This window comes from Lithobates pipiens, unplaced genomic scaffold, assembly GCF_037356315.1.
Source record: "Lithobates pipiens isolate NorthernLeopardFrog02 unplaced genomic scaffold, aLitPip1_a1.2 Scaffold_16, whole genome shotgun sequence".
NCBI lineage: Eukaryota > Metazoa > Chordata > Amphibia > Anura > Ranidae > Lithobates > Lithobates pipiens.
Genome location: NW_027507748.1, coordinates 549,984,440 through 549,998,787, shown reverse-complemented (window position 1 = coordinate 549,998,787; position 14,348 = coordinate 549,984,440). Strand labels below are relative to the sequence as shown.

The window sequence follows — 14,348 nt, the reverse complement described above, 5'->3', positions numbered from 1 at the left end:
AGTTCTGGATTAGCCCCTTACTACCCATAATAGAGGTTTGCTTTTGGTGTTTACTAAATTATATATCAAGTTTCAGTCCGGACCACCCCTCCCAGCCTAACTGTTAGTGCAGACCCCCAATCCAAGTACATAATGCAGACTCCCCATAGTGCTGCCATCTCCCAGTACAGCCACCCCCTTTATTACAACACAGATCTCTCTCCTGTACAGACACCCCCAAGTTGAGTTCCTGCTTGTACAGACCACCCCCCAAAAAACCCCACCCCCATATAGACCCCCCTCAGTACAGACCCCTGGCCCAGTACAGAACTCCCCCCCCCCAAAGCTTAACCTCTCAGCAGTACAGCCACCCCTTAATTCAGATCTCCTCCTGCTACGACCTACACACCCAGAGTGCCAGTACATAATGTGCACCAGACTCCCTGAGTATGTGACTGCCTCAAGCAATACCTCTGTTTCTCTACTTCGGCTTCTCAGAATAATTGGGTCTCCCTGCTCTCTATAACTGAGTTCACTTAAAACAATACCCTGCATTCTGCTAGCTTGCTGTTCTTCACTAGTTATGGATTTCATCCTGCTTCTTTTCCTTGTTGTTCTACTAAATCTTCAGTTCCGGATGTGCAAGACAGAGTTACCTTCAATCTTTTCTGGCCCAAGTCCAATCCAGAGCCAAACAATGGACTGACAAGAAAAAGGATTGTCCATCCTTTAAACCTGAAGACTTGATATAGCTTTCTTAGAAGCTGGTAGTAGGTTCATTGACCTATTCCCTATTCAAAGAGTAATTAACCCTTATGCTTCTAAACGTGCTTAAAATCCTACCAGTATTAAACTATAGTACACTTTGTACAGGTGTACTGCCGATGTTAATGTACATAAAACAAAAAAGCTAAATATTTGTTTTTGGCACCACTACAGTTACAACCAACAAATAATATACATGTCTGCAGTATGGCCGTGAATGTCATGAGTAGGAGAATTAAAAACATCAACAAAAAAAATCTATTTTAGGCCAGTTTTTCTTTTGATGATAAAAAAATCAGGAGATATCCGTTAATAATTGCCACAGAGTGAAGGCTTAATAAAGGCATTATTCACCTGCATACAACATAGTTGCAATGATATACAGTGGAACCTTGGATTACGAGCATAATTCGTTCCAGGAGAATGCTTGTAATCCAAAGTGCTCGCATATCGAGTTTCCGCATAGAAGTCAATGGAAACAAAGATAATTCGTTCTGCATTGACTTCTATTGCATGCATTACCGCATGTGGCCAGAGGTGGGGGGGCACCTGAGAGCTTCGGAAATTCTTGGGGACAGCTCGGCTGAACTCGGAAACACTTGGGAACCGAGTATTTCTGAACGGCACCGAACCGTTCCGAGTGTCGCCCCCGTACCTCTGGCCAAATGCTGTATTGCACACTCCATTAACTTGAATTCTGCTCGTTTTGCGAGACAACCCAAGTCAGAATTAAAAAAAAAAAGTTGCTTGTCTTTCAAAACGCTCGTTAACCATGTTATTCATTAACCAAGGTTCCACTGTATAGAATTTTACTAATACATGCCAAAACTCAATGTTCAGATGTTGAGATTTGTTTTATCATCAGCCATGAAGTTGACAAACCTCCCCCAGGAGGAATGGGGTTTTTCCAATCCCTAACCCATGGCTGTATTATCTGGCTGCAAAGTTTGTTTGCTGGTGGGTAGCATTTGTCTACTATGAATTTATGTCACAAAATCTGTTCCCATATGAAACTAATTCTGAAATTCCAGTGCTGTAGTGTGTTTACCCCCTGATGGAACAATGAATCTTTAATAGAATCAATAGAATTTTAAACCTTATACCCCTTTCACACTGAGGCGTTTTTAGCGCCTGAAAAACGGCTCCCCTGCAGTCTCAGTGTGAAAGCCGGAGGGTTTTCGCACTGAGGCAATGCGCTGGCATTAAAAAAAAAAGCTCCTGCAAGCACCATCTTTGGAGCTCCTGCTGGGCATAAATGGGCACCACTGCTGAACCGCCGGCAAAGCGAAGCTTTGCGAGTCCTTTTAACCCTTTTTCAGCCGCTAGTGGGGGTTAAAATCGCCCCGCTAGTGGCTGAAAATCCCCCGCAATAATAAAGCTAGGATGCTGGGACTGTGACATCATAAGGGGTGGGGGCACCATGTGACATCACCCAGTGACCCTGCCCCTTGTCCCTATATAAGTCGCCGCACAGCACGTCCCTGCCATTAAGACTGGAGAGAGCATTGTGTCAACATCAGAAGGAAGAAGAAAAGAAGAAGGCGGCGACAAGACCGGGCCAACGAAGGAGAAAGCCAGGCTCCTCCACTAGTAGCAGAAGATAGCGGAGGAGCCCGGCAAGAAGACCCCATGAAGACGGAAGAAGACCCCCGGAGCTGTCTAATAAAGTACTTTAAAAACCTGTGTTGTGTTTTTTTTATGTACACTTTTTTCCCCAGGTGAATGGGTAGGGGTACATTGTACCCCATACTCATTCACATAAGGTAGGGAGCCGGAATCCGGAATAAGGGGGCTGGAATCTGGGAATAACCTCCGCCCGCAGACCCCGACAACCCTGGCAGACCCGCCAAGATGCTTTGGGGTGGGGGGCCACAGGGCCCCCCTTCCCCAAAGCACCCCCCCATGTTGAGGGCACGTGGCCTGGTACGGCTCGTCCCCACCTCCTTTCCTGACCGGCCGGGCTGCATGCTCAGATAAGGGTCTGCTATGGACTTTGGGGGGACCCCCTACGCAGTTTTTTCGGCTTAGGGGGTTCCCCTTTAAATCCATACCAGGTGACGAGGCTAGTGAGGTGTCATTCACTTCCTTCGCTAGTTCCGTCTACCTGGAGTCACGTTCAAAATGAATGGACTATACTCCGTGTGTGGGCAAGTCCGTTCATTTCAAAAGTCCGCCATAGTCTGGTGGATTGTCCGCCGGAAAAGTCCGGTCGTGTGTGGGCGTGTGTGTGCAGGTCCGCTCGTTCGGAAAGTCCGGCGGGTTGTCCGCCGGATAGTCTGATCGTGTGTATGCGGCATAAGACTTTACTGATGCACTAAAATCTTTCCAGAGAAGTCCTGCTGTCAGAATACAATAGCACAGCAAGGAGGATTCCTCCATCTACTTCACATTACCGTATATACTCTAGTATAGGCCGACCCGAATATAAGCCGAGGCCCCCAATTTACCCCAAAAAAACTGGGAAACTTATTGACTCGTGTATAAGCCGAGGGTGAGACATGCCTGTCCATCCCTGTGTGTCCGTCCATCCCTGTGTGTGTGTCCGTCCATCCCTGTGTGTGTCCGTCCATCCCTGTGTGTGTCCGTCCATCCATCCCTGTGTGTGTCTCCATCCATCCCTGTGTGTGTCTCCATCCATCCCTGTGTGTGTCTCCATCCATCCCTGTGTGTGTGTGTCCGTGCAGCCTTGTGTGTCCAGCCTACCTGTGTCCCGAGCCTCCGTCCCGAGCCTCCGTCCCGAGCCTCTGTCCCGTGCCTCCGTCGTCCCGTGCCTCCGTCGTCCCGTGCCTCCGTCGTCCCGTGCCTAGCCTCCGTCCTTCTGCCATGCCAGGATCGCCGCTCTTCGTCGGCGCCTCGGCGGCCATTCCTCTGTTCAAAAGCCGCGCCTCTGTCTGTGATAGGCGGAACACTCAATTTCCCAGCAGTCTGTGTTCCGCCTATCACGGACATCCTCTCATCCTCGTCCGTAGTATGAGGATGAGCGGATGTCCGTGATAGGCGGACCACTGACTGCTGGGAAATTGAGTGTTCCGCCTATCACAGACGGAGGCGCGGCTTTTGAATAGTAGAATGTCCGCCGTCTGTCTGCTCGACACGCTGATCGAGCAGGCAGACGGCGATGACTCGAGTATAAGCCGAGGGGGGCACTTTCAGCCTCAAAAAAGAGGCTGAAAATCTCGGCTTATACTCGAGTATATATGGTATTTTTTTCAACCTGCTGGCTGGGGTTTTTTTTTCTGATATTCTCAACTTTGCCATGCTCTTACTACTCCTTACAATATACAAAATGGACTTGCTCTGGGCCACAATGTTCATTAGTCTAATATCTAAAATATACAACACTTTCCTTGCCAGATCTCTCTGCCCTTTAATGCTACCCTGTAAATAAAAATGAATACAAGACCTGAGTCCCCTTATGGATCACATTCCAACCACTTTACTTATGCTAACTGCCATGGTTATGTTGGAAGTCCACGCTTGATTAATTTATGACAAGATGTAATTGCTGCAATCCATAACAATTCATGTACTGTCCTTTCACTTTTCTATAAAATATAGTATGTAAAAGCTGGGGAACATTGACTTTTTTACAATAAATAATAATAACAGATCTTATAACATGCTCTCTAAAAGGCCAATACATACAGTGGTGTGAAAAAGTGTTTGCCCCCTTCCTCATTTCCTGTTCCTTTGAATGTTTGTCACACTTAAGTGTTTCGGAACATCAAACCAATTTAAACAATAGACAAGGACAACACAAGTAAACACAAAATGCAATTTGTAAATGAAGGTGTTTATTATTAAAGGTGAAAAAAAATCCAAACCATCATGGCCCTGTGTGAAAAAGTGATTGCCCCCTAAACCTAATAACTGGTTGGGCCACCCTTAGCAGCAACAACTGCAACCAAGCGTTTGCGATAACATGCAATGAGGCTTTTACAGCGTCCTGGAGGAATTTTGGCCCACTCATCTTTGCAGAATTGTCCTAATTCAGTTACATTAGAGGGTTTTCGAGCATGAACGGCCTTTTTAAGGTCATACCACAACATCTCAATAGGATTCAGGTCAGGACTTTGGCTAGGCCACTCCAAAGTCTTCATTTTGTTTTTCTTCAGCCATTCGGTGGTGGACTTGCTGGTGTGTTTAGGATCATTGTCCTGCTGCAGAACCCACATTCGTTTCAGCTTGAGTACACGAACAGATGGTCGGACATTCTCCTTCAGGATCTCTTGGTAGACAGCAGAATTCATAGTTCCTTTTATCACGGCACGTCTTCCAGGTCCTGAAGCAGCAAAACAGCCCCAGACCATCACACTACCACCACCATATTTTACGGTTGGTATAATGTTCTTTTTATGAAATGCAGTGTTCCTTCTACGCCAGATATACTTGGACACACACCTCCAAAGAGTTCCACTTTTGTCTCATCGGTCCACAGAATGTTGTCCCAAAAGTCTTGGGGATCATCAAGATGTGTTGTGGAGAAATTGAGACGAGCTTTGATGTTCTTTTTGCTCAGCAGTGGTTTTCTCCTTGGAACTCTGCCATGCAGGCCATTTTTGCCCAGTCTTTTCCTGATGGTGGAGGCATGAACGCTGACCTTAACTGAGGCAAGTGAGGCCTGCAGTTCCTTGGACATTGTTGTGGGGTCTTTTGTGACCTCTTGGATGAGTCGTCGCTGCGCTCTTGGGGTAATTTTGGACGGCCGGCCACTCCTGGGAAGGTTCACCACTGTTCCATGTCTTCGCCATTTGTGGATAATGGCTCTCATTGTGGTTCGCTGGATTCCCAAAGCTTTGGAAATGGCTTTATAACCCTTTCCAGACTGATAGATCTCAATTACTTTCTTTCTCAATTGTTCCTGAATTTCTTTGGGTCTCGGCATGATGTGTAGCTTTTAAGGATCTTCTGGTGGACCTTACTGTGTCAAGAAGCTCCTATTTAAGTGATGCCTTGATTGTGAACAGGTGTGGCAATAATCAGGCCTGGGTGTGGCTAGAGAAATTGAACTCAGGTGTGGACAACCACAGTTATAGTATGTTTTAACAAGGGGGCAATCACTTTTTCACACAGGGCCATGATGGTTTGGATTTTTTTTCACCTTTAATAATAAACACCTTCATTTACAAATTGCATTTTGTGTTTACTTGTGTTGTCCTTGACTATTGTTTAAATTGGTTTGATGTTCCGAAACACTTAAGTGTGACAAACATCCAAAGGAACAGGAAATGAGGAAGGGGGCAAACACTTTTTCACACCACTGTACAAATGCATGTATTGGTTTGTACTTTGGCTATCTATCTATCTAGTCCCACACTTACAGCTTACAGAGTACTAAAAACAGAGCTTATTAATATTGATGTTCATTTATAGTATGTATGTCCTTCTATATTTGTTTCTGTCACATTGCTACCCACATTTAAATAAAATGTTTCAATTTGCTTCAAGTTTGAAATTCAAAGCAATTTAGGCACAATTTACTAACCACCTAATTTACTAATCACTAACGTGATTAATTCTTACTGCTTTTATGAGGGTAGTTATGGTGACTTTGATCAATTTATTGAAAAATGTAGACAGAGAAAGTGATATGCTTGGTTTATTAATGGAGCTGGTATGTGCAACATTTTCATGGCTTTGTGTGTTGTGTTTTTTTTCCAGAGATTGGCCGAGTTAGTCTACATGATGTATCCTGCTATTTTTCCTTATTGGAAGGGGGAACTGCTGAGGACAAACTGGAGTGTAAGTTCCATTTTTGACCCCTGTCTGATAAATACTTGAGCATACCAATAAAGGAGGGAGGTTTACTAAAAATGGAGCAACCAGAATCTGTTGCAGCTGTGCATAGTAACCAATAAGAGTCTAGAGTTTATTGTCAAAGCTTAATTGAACAAGCTGAAGTTCAGCTGATTCAAAAGTGTTAATGTGATGTCATCACATTGTAACTTCGAGGCCATCATCATCGCATTGGGACAATCCACATGTGTTCTGTGCCACTTTTAGTCATGTTTTTCCCTTTTGCATTTCAAAAGAAGATGCCAGCCACTTTATGATCAGTTACATTAATGCTAAGCCTTAATTCTGTTTGCATTGATATCCGATTTTCAAATGGCTGACTGGTAGAGAGAAAAAAACAGATGAACAGGAAATGAATGTAGATATGCTAAGTAATTGACTAGAACAACTCCACTTCAGTATACTATTTGTAGTAGACAAGAGGAAAATGTTTTCTCTGTGGCTGTTTATTTGAAGAAGGCTAAATTCAAAGCCTTTCAGCTGAAAAATGTCATGATATGATATCACTACAGCTAAAGAGTGACCAGCGGCTATTTAATGTTTGACAGCAGCAAGCATACCATAAGCTATGGTATTTGGCATCTCCATATATTACAGTATATCCATTTATCTCTCCAGTTTGTACTAGTGACTCTAAAGACAACTGTCCGTATTGTGGAGCTGGATGGATAGAATTAATCACTGACCGTTGATCAATAGAATGGTTTGTGTTTTTGTTTATAATGTGTTTGTACCTGATCACCGTACAAGAAAAAAACATTTTACAGACTATATAAATCTTAATATTAACATCAATTCCCCTAGAGTCAAATTTATACAGTGCGAATATAATGCATGTTACCATTCTAACAGCCACCTAAAAACACTCAGTTTGCTTTCCAATATATTCCATCTCTAAGGACTGATGCTTGGTTATTGCAGTGGAATCAGGCTGCTATTGCTGCAATTTAGTATACTGTATGTTAATAGGTTTTTTTTCAGTACTCAAAAATCTGATTTTCATTTGTTAGAGCTCCTATCTTGATTAGTTTGGATCAGTATGGACCCACCTCTTTGAACTCAGGACTATATATGAGCATGTGTAATTTTTGAAACACAAACTGATAGATTTGCCAGTGTATGGGGCATCCAAAGGCATGATACTGAACAGAATATATTGAATAACAATCCACCTGGGGAACAAAGAGTGTTAAGAATTAAAAAGAGATTATTATCCAATAAATTCCAGGTTTGATCATTTTATGGATAGTCGTATTCAGTGTATAAGCAGATTATACTTTCTTATTTAAAGTGCATGTATGCCCAAACCATGGACATTAAAGTATTGTTCACAATCAGAAAAGGAGTTTTAAAACCTCTGTCTGACCTCTTTGAAGAAAAGACGAAACAGCTGCACACTAATGACATATCCAACATCAAGGCTTTATTACAGCAAAGACCTTGACCTTGGTCCATGCCCAAAGACCACTCTAATGCATTTTACCACTCAAGGCTTAGTCCTAGACTACTGAGGATATGTGTCGCCTCTGCCTGACTTCTGTTGCTGCAAGCACTGTGGAGTAATTCATCATCAATGATCACAACAAAGACTCTGAAGTCAGTTATTGATCGGAACACTGTATTTAGGAAACTGAACAGGTGAACATCCAAGTGGTTAATTTGCCAAACAAAGTAAAACATAATCCAAAGTGAAGTTTTAAAAGTACACTGAAAGAAACCATCCCAGAGAGAGAGTTTTGTGGGCAGAAGCAGGTTGCACACACAGAAATACAATAGAGCCTCTGCAGTAAGTAAACCGAGAAACAAAAAAGCATAGACAAACAACAAAGAAAGGAAAGAGCATAGATAAGAGAGAGGATAAAACAAATTGCAAAATGAAAAAAAAAAGGGGGGGGGGTGTGGGATGTAGAAGGGAACCAGTGCTCATCTAGATATAAGCCTAGGTTCACACTTGCCTGCAGTCTGCGGGCTGGTTGCTGGTGCAGGAATTGCACCTGTACCCACACCCACAAGCACCCACAACCAAATCTCGCTGCTCTTATGAGACACGTCGGACTGCCAATAATTCTTAATGACACCCCCACACATCTCAGACCACAGCATGTTTGCATGTGCCAGAACCGCAGGGAAACTTCATGGTCTAAAAACATGCGGCCTCGTTTTTTTAAAGAGATGCATGCACCTTTTTTCTGCAAGAAACGCAGGCACAGCTGTCCATTAAAATTAATGAGCTGCTGTGCCCGAGCAAACACTGGTCACATAGGCCACACATGTGTGACCTGAGACAAATTCCAAGGCCCAGGCAGGACCTAGAAAAATAATAGAGTACTATCAAAGTCCCCTGGCATATAGAGTGAGATCCAGGGCTCCCAAATGTTTAGGAATTGTTACTTATTGTTGTCTAGCCATTCTAGTTGCCATTTCTCTCATATGCCATGCACAAGTAATACAAGATTTGGGCTCCCCAAAAGGAATATTCTGCTTTTCCCAAGAACTAGCAATGGTGTATTTTGCAGCACTAAAATGTGAGAAAGTAAACAGAATGCTGACTACAATCAACTGGCTTTTTACCCAAAAGGGCCTCAATTGAGTGTTTTCACAGGGCTCTTTCACAGGGCTCTTTCACAGGGCTCTTTCACAGGGCTCTTTCACTCTCACTCTGCTCAAAACAACATCTTTTTAAGCAATCCCACCAGATACCAGATCTAAGTGTGCCAGTAAGGTCCAGCCCCTAAAGCAAACAGTAGGATATCCCGGGATCACATAAGAAAGGCGATAGAGTATCAAATACCATCCTATTAACACTTTGTAATTTATTGCAGTAGCTATGACATTAATTTGAACTCTTTAATTATGCCATAAAGTTTGACAATCCTCTGAGATGGTGACCTCAAGATCAGAGGACCAGCAAGAGTTGTATTTTGGGCGACGAAGAGACAAGGCATCAGTATTAATAAATTGATAGTTGAAAAAATCCCTGGGGCGTGGGGGTCAATGTTACAGGAATGCTCGGAAGCTGTTAGCTGCAAGGAAGCATCAGAATAACGGATTAGGGAAGTCATGTAATATATCAGAAGATTTCTTTAGGTGACATTTATTCACTTTTATTTATTACAGGTACTTATATAGCTCTGTCAATTTACATAGCGCTTTACATATGTAATGTACATTTACACCAGTCCCTGCACCAAAGGATCTTAAAATCGAAGGTCCCTAACTAATGCCCAGTACACACAATGAGAAAATCGGATGAAAAATATTGCTTTCGAAGTGGTATTCTGATCATTGGTATACACCTTTCCAGAAAGGACAAGCATGAAAATTTTTCTCATACGATACCAAAATGAAAGATTTTCATATAATCAGTACAGTATTTGTTCCAGATAAAATGGACTGACCAAGACTGGACATGCTTGGAAACGAAAGAATACATGCAATACAATACATTACATCAGTTCTGAAATTGTATTCTGTTGTACAGTAATTTTTGTAAGTTTAGTAAGCTCTTCATTTTCGATATGAGACTAGCATACAAAAAAAACAGATGATCATTCCTCCAATATTCTCATTGTGTGTACAAGGCTTTACATTCATACATACTCATAGTAGTGCCAATTTAGACAAAAGCCAATTAACCTACCAGCATTTATTTGGGGTATGGGAGGAAACCAGGGGGAAAACCACACAGGCACAGGGAGAACATGCAAACTTCAAGCAGGTAGTGCATTGGTTAAGATTCGAACAGAGGACCCTAGTGTTGCTAGGCAGAAATGCTAACCACTTAGCCACTGTGCTGTCCATATAGCATGTAATTCTCTGAGATAGTCAAACTACATAAGTACAGAGACATGTAGAAAATAATATACATAACATATGTGGAGTGAACACATTTTCTGTGTGTACAGCAGCCAGGTGGGGGGTATTATTTTCATAGTTTTTTGGTGGGTGTTTTTTATTTCACTATTTAGTGATTTAAGGTTATTATTTGCGCAGATAGAAATGTGTTATATGTAAACAATAATGCCAGATTTCAGTCAATTTCTAACAGCTTACTGCACCTAACCTTACATTAAAAGGCTGGCAGTCAGCTAGAAAAAAAGAGGAGAGGAGCTGTGATCTCAGTGCTTTTGTTGTGAGCTTTGAAGACACATTTCTCCACAGTGAATTTAGATACAGAAGTTAGTGAGGACTTGTTTTAATGGTCTTAATGCTTGTAAGCAATACATAAATATTTTAATGTCCATTGTGTCAGCACAGCTTGACTTTTAAGATTAAGAGAGCTTGTTCCAATAAAATAGCCAAGGTAAAATATGTCTGCAAAGGTTTTCATTTATCCAGGTTATGACACAGATAATGATATTTTAGTTACATTCAGCTGTAACTACTATTAGCCAAGCCAGGCTGAATCACAACACCATTATTTGATACTTAAACTATGGCTGAATTACAGCACATCCCTAATCATTCTCTGTCGCCCATTTCTCAGTGCATATGTAGACAGAGGCCAGTCTCTGATCTCTCATCATTTGCACCAAGTTATTGTCACCTAGTTGATGACAATTAAAATGACCTTTGATAATTATGTCCTCTGTATTTCTTTCGTGCCTTACTGTTTCCATAACACTGTTTTAGAAGTCCGAGTTTTTAGCCTTGGGTTTCCCCTCAAAGAAAGCTACTGTAGGTCACTTTTCATCTTTTCTCTCCCTTTGACATAATTGCTAAAGATGACCCTACCTGTAGCATAGAACATATGCCACAATACTTTCAGGGTCACCAAGAAATGCAGGCCTCTCAACTACTGCAAGGTATCGCATGCGTCTGAGAGGATTTGAAATCACTTGAGGCACTTAATGCAACCCATGAATGCACTTCACTTCAGCATAGTCCATGGAAGCTCACATATTGATTTTGTGTGGCTCAGTAAACATACAGCCTACAGCTCTCTTAGCCTAATCTTTTATCCTGTGAAGCCAGCCATAATATCACTTGGCACTGCTCAATGTGGATTTCAAACATCTGTCTGCTGAGAATCAATGTTTAAACAGCATTGAACTTTGCATCATTTTGATTTAGATTTTTTTACTCCCTTTACCATATTTAAATTGGAAGTTTGGCCATTTAGCTGAAATTAACTTAAGACAGTTCTTAGTAGTGGTAGCAATAATAGTAAGTTCTCTTCTGAGTGAAAGTATTGTCAGACAGTGAAAATGCTTTCCACTGATCTACTAAAAAATGAATGGGCCTAAATGCACAGAAAGGCATGCCAAAATGGGTCCAGCTGTATTTCAGGGGTTCTAAACCTCAGTCCTAAAGTACCCCCAACAGGCCATTGTTTGGGAATGTTTCTTAGCTAAAATAGCTGTCCAAAAATACCAAGCCATTGACTCTGATTTAAAGCACCTGTGCAATATAAAGGAAAACCTGCAAACATGGCCTGTTTGGGGGTACTTGAGGAATGATACTGAGAACCACTGCTGTATTTTATCCCAGTGCAATGCAAAGAACACCATGCCACACTGCGCTCTAGTGCACATGGATTTTGGAGATGTTGGGTGCCATTCACAATAGCACTGCAATGCACCAATACATTTAAAGCAGTTGCAAAGTAATCTTTTTTTTTAATGAAAAAAAGAGGGTATACTTACCTGCTGTGTGCAATGGTGTCGCACAGAGTAGTCATGAACTCCTCTCCTGTGGTCCCCTGTTGATGCTCTTCTGCCTTTATCCTCCTCTCCTGCTGTGCCCCCATAGAAAGCCATGTGCTATGGGGTATACATGTGGTGGGTCACTCGCGAGCTGGGCACACACAGCATGGCTTGGCCACACACATAGGCACACACAGTATGGCTCTGCCACACCGCCACCCCCCCCCCGCCCCCCCCCCCCCCCCCACAGGATTTAATTGACAGCAGCAAGAGCCAATAATTTTCATTGTATCCTGTGAGTACAGGGAAGAAAGGAGCTGGGTTCAGTGCTAAATTGATAGAGGACTCGGGGAAGTGTTAAGGAGTCGGTGAAGTAACAACTAGTGTACGTTTTTGTTTTTTATTTAATGCAAAGAATGAAGAATGCATTTAAGGTCAAGTTCACCTTTATAACGTTACATTTTATACCTGTATTTATGGTATAACATGTTACTAATGCAGCAGACTGCTGATCCCCCATTGTGACAGCAGGCGGGGGATCCTCTGCTGCAATTGCTGTCAGAATTTAAAAATGGATCTGTGAGTAAATAAACTACAAGTCACATCTTGCATTGCGGCAGATAGCTTGTAGTTCTCAATGAACAACTAGTGCTTTCATAGTTCATTGAAACTCTGCAATTCAGTAACTGCCCATATGGGAAGTACGGGTAGACGGCTGCACTGATTTTCTGCAGGAGCCTGATTATGCACCTATGATCTGCTGATTTTGGGTGCAATGCTCTGCAGGCTCCTAAGAAACAAAAATAATAAATGCACATTTTTTACCTGCAAAAAATGTGCACTTTTTTTTTTCAAAGAGATAAAAAATATAAAAAATGTTTTTACTTTAGAACCACTTTAAGTGCAATACTGTGTGTGGATGGGTCTTCAATACTAGGCACTTCCACCCCCTTCCTGCCCAATTTTCAGCTTTCAGTCCTGCCACGCTTATTATTACTAACAGCAAAGGAAACAACAAAAGGTACACATCCTTCTGACTGTAAGTTATGTCCCCTTTTCTGATGTATTTGTTTTATTTTATTTTTGGGCTTTAATTTTCCCTGTGCTTGAGGTCTTCTGCACACTGCCAGCGTAAATGGAAATTTCATTAGCTGATTTCCTCAATCTTTGAAATCAGAATTATCACAAAAGTCAGCATCATGACCATTACCTAGGAAGTGTTTTTTTTTTTTTTAAGGTATAATTAGGAAGGGTTCTTTAATAGTGCATACTGAGATTAAACCTTTTTTAGTAAGTGCTTTATAGAAAGATTGCGCAGAGTACGGTAAGTGGTACTCTGCTTAGTCATATTGTAATAATACAACTCCAAAGGGATAAAAAATCTACTGTAAAAATAATATATTAATGGAAGAACACCATTCATTACTAGTAGGTTTCATACTACTGTGAGTTATATAGAAACTAGAACTGTGGCAAGTTCCAAGTAGTACATCATGACAAGTCTTTTTGCATGCAGTTTTGTTTTTTTCAGTCTTAAAGCAGAGCTCCACCCGTTTCATATATAAGAGCTCTAAGTGATCAGATAGATGTTCTAAGACTAAAATGGCGCATTTTTTTTTTTAACTGTACCTTTTTTTCTTTCTAATCTCTCTACTTCCTGAATGTGTGTCTTGCAGATATGGGCGGGGTTTCTGCGGCTATTTTGTCATTTCCGCAACTCTCACTGTCTCCTCTGATCTTTTCTCATTGATCCCAGGAGTCTGTGAGGTGGCCGGCCGCGAGTTATCGAGGGATTAAGAAATCCTTTACTACATGATCAGCCAGGTTGCCATCGCAACGAGGTGGGACTTCCGACGACGCCGCCTGCTGCGATGATAACCTGAGCTGTTGTCTCCACTCCGAAATGAAGTGACTGTGCATGCGTGAGATCGGAGATACAGCGCGCACTGCATGATGGAACATGAGTGTCACTGTATCCCGGAAGAGGATGCCTGTGGGCTTCACATGCCCACAGGCAAGATGACAACCCACAAACAGACGCAATCTAACTACTTATTTAACAAGAAAATATATTTATTAAACACTTCAAAACTGGAACAAGTGATGTCATCCATGTCATTGTATTTAAAAAAAAAAACGATTTAGGCAGTGGAATCCCGCTTT

The 14,348-nt window shown here is 42.0% G+C and overlaps 1 protein-coding gene across 7 annotated transcripts in view; it reads left to right on the top strand.

Moving 5' to 3' along the window:
* The window catches only part of DGKA (diacylglycerol kinase alpha), a 334,273-nt gene that overhangs the window by 229,659 nt on the left and 90,266 nt on the right, over positions 1–14,348 (top strand). For all 7 annotated transcript variants that reach the window (XM_077483431.1, XM_077483430.1, XM_077483426.1 and 4 more), the window contains one exon: positions 6,406–6,486. In XM_077483431.1, the coding sequence (XP_077339557.1) occupies positions 6,406–6,486 (81 nt within the window). The remainder of the gene's footprint in view (positions 1–6,405; positions 6,487–14,348) is intronic.